The sequence below is a fragment of the Sinocyclocheilus rhinocerous genome, unplaced genomic scaffold, assembly GCF_001515625.1.
Source record: "Sinocyclocheilus rhinocerous isolate Xijiao unplaced genomic scaffold, SAMN03320098_v1.1 scaffold615, whole genome shotgun sequence".
NCBI classification, from domain to species: Eukaryota; Metazoa; Chordata; class Actinopteri; order Cypriniformes; family Cyprinidae; genus Sinocyclocheilus; species Sinocyclocheilus rhinocerous.
The window spans coordinates 3,192,906-3,198,373 of record NW_015631049.1 but is presented as its reverse complement, the minus strand read 5'-3'; the positions used below and the strand labels follow the sequence as shown (position 1 = coordinate 3,198,373).

The 5,468-nt window shown below is 41.5% G+C and overlaps 1 protein-coding gene across 1 annotated transcript in view; it reads left to right on the top strand.

The window, feature by feature from the left end:
• LOC107741284 (autism susceptibility gene 2 protein-like) overlaps positions 1–5,011 on the top strand; it is a 21,582-nt gene extending 16,571 nt beyond the window's left edge. The window contains exons 17-19 of the mRNA XM_016553981.1: positions 2,361–2,444; positions 2,984–3,239; positions 3,334–5,011. Coding sequence (XP_016409467.1) covers positions 2,361–2,444; positions 2,984–3,239; positions 3,334–4,633 — 1,640 coding nt within the window. The 3' untranslated portion in view covers positions 4,634–5,011. The remainder of the gene's footprint in view (positions 1–2,360; positions 2,445–2,983; positions 3,240–3,333) is intronic.
• The last annotated feature ends 457 nt before the right edge of the window (positions 5,012–5,468 follow it).

The following is a 5,468-nucleotide window of genomic DNA, read 5'->3' as shown; positions in this document are numbered from 1 at the left end:
GGCTTTTAAAACCTGCTAGAGTTATCCAGCCAAGAATAACAACTAACTAAGTTAGCTTAAAAAAAAAAAGGCCCAGAACTGCTTTTCTGACAGACTGATATGACATAATGTTAACCATTTGTACATTCTCTAACACGCATATTTTAGATCCACAATTCATTTAAAAGCCTCTGGTGTGTAAAAATAGTAAATATCATTATGTCTTTGTTTTTGTTTTTTTACCCTAATAAAGTTATAGGAGCATTAAATAGTTAATAAAGAAACTTCATTGTAATGCTCATTATATTAGCTTTAGGAGCGCTTATGCTAACGATTAACTATGCTAACGGTGATGTTTATTTCAATCCAACATTCAAATTAAAATATGGAATAATATTCATAACAGAAGATCTAAATATTAAAAATTAAATTGAAACTTACCTGCTTGAACTCTTTCATTTGATCTGGGTGTCAGTCTTCAAAGTGTTTTGTTAGTTTGATGTGTTTCCTCCTTTTGAGGTCGCCATGTCTCAGAGCTTTTATGAAGAGAATGCATCTGCACACCTTTCGGATTGCGCATCAAGAACCGGGTTGACCGGGTACTCGGTACCACCGGTATTTTAAAAAAAAAACTGGTACCGTAACGTTTTCATTTTTTTAGTACCGACTTGGTACCAAAGTACCGGGTCTTTTGACAACACTAGTTCAGTCTATAGGTATGTGCTCAGGCACATAGTGTTTCTTTACAAAGTGCAACTACTGGCATAGATTGCATAATACAGAGTTTTTAGTCAGAATTTTTCAAAAACAAAGGAAAAAGTTTTCAGTTTTTAGTACATCGTTGTCATGTGAATAACATAAGGCTCCCCTTTGCAGAGACACTTCTGGGCCAATTGATATCAAATTAACCAGTCGGCTTAGAAGTGTCTCCCCAAAGGGTTAGATATTATAAATTTAACCTTAGCTCAACTTTCAAATGTATTGATGATGATTAATAAATTATTTGGAAGCAAACAGTCTTACATATTATATTGGCAGGGTATTTTAAACTAGTAAATTTGTCTTGTTGGAATTTGTAAAAATACTCAAGCAAAACAAGATAAACTTACTTAAGCAAAATTACTTTAGATATTAAGTCTTGATATTTTATCTTGAATGTAAACATTTTTTGTTGAACTGGAAGGTATATAAGCATAAACAGTGAATACTTTGACTTATATTCAAGATATGATAGTTTAGATTAAATAAATGGAAAACAAGGCAAAGTTACATAATAACAATATGTTTTGCAGTGTAAAGTGACCATGTTTTATTTCATCCGAAGGAATCCAAGACTATCTTTTATCCACCAACAAGAATATCAAAATTGTTATTTGTTTCCATGACATTTTGTGTCAGAGAACTTTCTGACCAAAAGTCAACTTTTGTTTCCCACAACAAAACATAGTAAAAGTAATATTATCTATCCTATTTTTTTTTTTTTTTTTTTTTTTTTTTTTTTTTTCTTTTTACTGGCCTCAGATATTTGAGTTAGGAGCTAAATGCTGATTTCACACAGTGAGCTTTCAAGTCAGTCCAATTTGAGTTCTTAAACAGCTGGGGCCTAAAGGAAGTGGAGAGAAAACGGGTAAAATGCAGAACTGAGTGCGGTGTTGCCTAGTGGTGAAAGCTCAGGACTGGTAATCAAAAGGTTTCTCAGTCAAGAACTTACCACTATTGTGCCCTTAAGCAAAACACTCCAGGTTGTTCCAGGGGGATTGTTCATGTAAATTAGTATATTGTAAGTTGCTTTGGATAAAAGCATGTGCTAAATGACTGCTTGCTTAAGTATTCTGTAGATTAGTCATAAATCCATTCTTGGAGTTCAGGAATTTAAATTTATGTTTTACATAGAAAACACTGAATTGTGTTTTTTTCTTATGTGGGCTGGAGGTAGGTTGTTTGTATTTAATTTAATTATAAATGCAACTGTATGAATGATTTGGGCTCCTTCACCCATAGCAAGGTACGTATTTATGCATAGCTTAATATTTTGAGGGGTAAGTAGATGGAAGAATCACAGAAATCTCTAGAGGAGATGGGAGACACATGAGCTGTTTGCTGTCATTTAATCATTTTTCACATCGGACATTTCAACATGTCCCTAGCTATCACACTCCAATCAGTTATTGCTCTTCATGTCAGCACCTCTTGCTGCCTAATCTGCAGTCAGTGAACACTCTCCAACAGTCTTACTGGGAGAAATAAACAACCCTTAGGGAGTTAGAATAGCAGCAGTAACAGTGACGCAAAAAACAAAGCTTGCTTGTTAGAGAAAAGCCGGTTGGAATGGTCGGGCACCTCCGGCCCCGCGTCGCTAATCCCTGTTTGGCATTTTGCAGATCCATTCAGTCGCTCCAGTACCTTTGGCGGCCTCAGCAACCTTTCAAGCAGTGCCTTCGGTGGATTAGGCAACCCAGCCCTCGGTAAGCCCCGGCCTCTAGCTCGACTCAGTGCAGCACAGCTTAGCTCTAGACCACAGAGAGTGCAGAGGGAATAAAAAGGAGATGGGAATGAAAGAAAGGCACTTAGCTTTGCAGCAAAATGCCAAATGAGAGTTTAGGGAAGCGGGGGAGGCAGGCATTACCGCAGACAATCATTTGCCAAATTCACAACCCAACTGGTTTAGCATTGCTCTTGCATTCATTAGTTGCTTGCAAAGTAGGGTGGAGGGTTTGCCATATTTCATTTCCTCTCCCTTCTTCCTTCATTGGCTGAACGGGACTTATTGTAGTGAAACTGATTGCATTGAAATGAATCTCTATGGAACGCTTTACTTTGCGTAGCTCATGACCCCGCTGGTCATTCATTTGTTCTCTGCTGAAAAGTCTTCAAAAGCAGCCCTTGGTACCCCATTTGTAGAAGAAACTACTATCCGCCATTAACCTTTCAGCTTGTGTATGGAGAACCTCGACAGAACTGGACTGTGATCTGTTCAACTGATGTTACTTTTTTGTCATTTCAGGGGCCAACAGTGTGTTTGGACCCAAAGAGGGTCCAGGGCTGCCTGGTCTCAGTAGTCCTCATCATGACACCTGGAATCGGCTGCACCGAACACCACCTTCCTTCCCGACCCCTCCACAGTGGCCCAAATCTGCAGATGCAGAAAGAAGCAGCTCGGCAAACAGCCATGAAAGAGAGAGAGAGCGGGAGAAAGAAAAAGAACGGGAGAGAGAAAAAAGGGACTCTTCTGTTGGGAAAGAAGAGAAAGATAAAGACAGGTTGGTGTTGCTGATTTCATGGACCAAAGCATGTTATTTTGCCTAATTTTGGTCTCTGATTAGTCAACTAATCATGGGTTCTTTCCTGTTGCAGAGACTCTTTAGATCGTAACCGCCATTCGAACCGCTCTTCTCCAGCTTCCGCTCCAGTTAGCTACCAGATCAGCAGCCTGATCCGCTCAAACAGCCAGAACTCGACCGACTCCGGCAGACACCGTAGTGGTAGTGCCGACCGCAACCGTGAGCCTGAGAAAGAGCTGTTGGACCGTCAACGAGAGGCTGGCATTTTGGGAGACATAAAGGTGAAGGAAAGTCGTTCTCCAGGGAAGGAGATCACAGACAGACGTTCCTCGGAAGACTCTCTAAAATCCGTTCACCGATCGCCCTCTCCATACTCGAAAAATGTCCTTAATGATGCAGGAATCAAGATGGGTATCCCACAACCGCTACCGATTAAAGAAGTGGAGAGGGATAGGAAGGAAACCAGCTCAGGGGATCTACTACAGAAGGTGAAGAACGATATGAAGATCAAGGAAGAATGCAAGGAAGACCAGGACGTGATGGTGGTTGGATCCGAAGCTGCCACTAAACCTCAACTCCCTCCTCCACCTCATCAAACCACACCAATAGCTCACCACCCTGCACTATCCCATCAGCCTCCTCCGCCATCTCCTCGCTGTAGTGACCCTCCAACACTATCCTCACTTCACAGTGTCCCCATGCCACACTCATTGCCGCTCACTCTGAGTGCCATGCATCAAATGGGAAGTCTGAATGCACTTGAACGCACCCGCATGGCACCGTTTATGGGAGTCAGCCCTCTTGCAGCAGGTCGAGACCGCCTTCCTCATCCGGCGTTTTCCTGGGATCCTCTTCGAGAGGCTTACCGAAACCTCGACTTTCAACGGCGCATGGATTTCCAGCTTCGTTCCGAACCTGGGCACCGTTTCCCTGGTGTCTACGATCCAGAACGGCCCTATCGGGATCGGGAGCCACATGACTACTCGCACCACGAACACCTCCTGGAATTTCGGCGGGAACAGGAGAGACTGAGGCAACAGGCTGAAGAAAGGGAAAGGTTGCATTTACGGGAGGAACTGGATCGAGCAAGGCTTCACCAACTTCACCAATCGCCCATTGAAGGACACTTACCCCACATGCCGCCTTTTATGTCACACCTTGGCGGGATGCCGTACCCAAGGCTTAGCCCTTCAACAGGTCATAATGGACTTCTTAACCGGACACCCCCAACTGCAGCACTAAGTGCCCCTCCTCCTCTGGTACCCTCTGGTGCTGCCAGACCGGCGTCGCCAAGACGGACTACGCCAATCACCACCCAGGACCCTCGGGAGTACTCACCGTCACGCAACCCCAAAGAAGTGGAGGCACGGTAACATACTAGAAAGGAAAATGCCTCACTTGAGTTGGACACAGGCAACATGCACTTATTTTCACACAAAATAGAGTAAATGATAAATAGGTATGTGTAATTTGTACAGATATTTGTACCTTGGAGCAAGCACATCAACTGGCTTTTTCAAATGATTGGAGTGGAAGAAAAGAGTTGTTAGCTCCAACTCTTGGTAGCTCCAAACCTAAGACGTGAACGTGAACCACCAAACAGAAATTTGATAATATATTAATCCAATGCCTTTTCATTTTTTCATGTGAAAAGACATTCTGAAATTTGTTTGTACATTTCCTATCCTTAATGTACAGACATTTTTTTATGTATTTGCATTAAAGGGATAGTTCACCTTCAGTTGCTGGTCCCCATTGACTTCCATAGTATGGAGAAGAAAAAAAACACTATGCAAGTCAGTGGGGACCAGCAACTTAAGGTGAACTATCCCTTTAAGTTTAATTTGTTCCCTGCCCTGTATTTATCCTAGTGAGCTGCTGGATATGGATACCTACATATCTGAATTGGTATGATCTCTCTGTTTGACAACTGATTGGCTCTATGGTACCTGGAAATATTCAGTCCTGACCATGTACAAAGTTACATTTTGGAGGTTTTTTTGTTTGTTTGCTTGATTTTCTTTTCGAGATATGCAGACAAATATGTGTTACAATATTCTTGTTTGGTTTATGTAAAGTTTAAAGATATTGTAAATATCTTGTTGATATTACTTGGAACTAAATGACATTGTACATTTGTTAGGCTTTTTAAATGTTTCTAAAAAACAATGAAATTAAACAGAACCACTTCCAGGTTGAAAACCATGG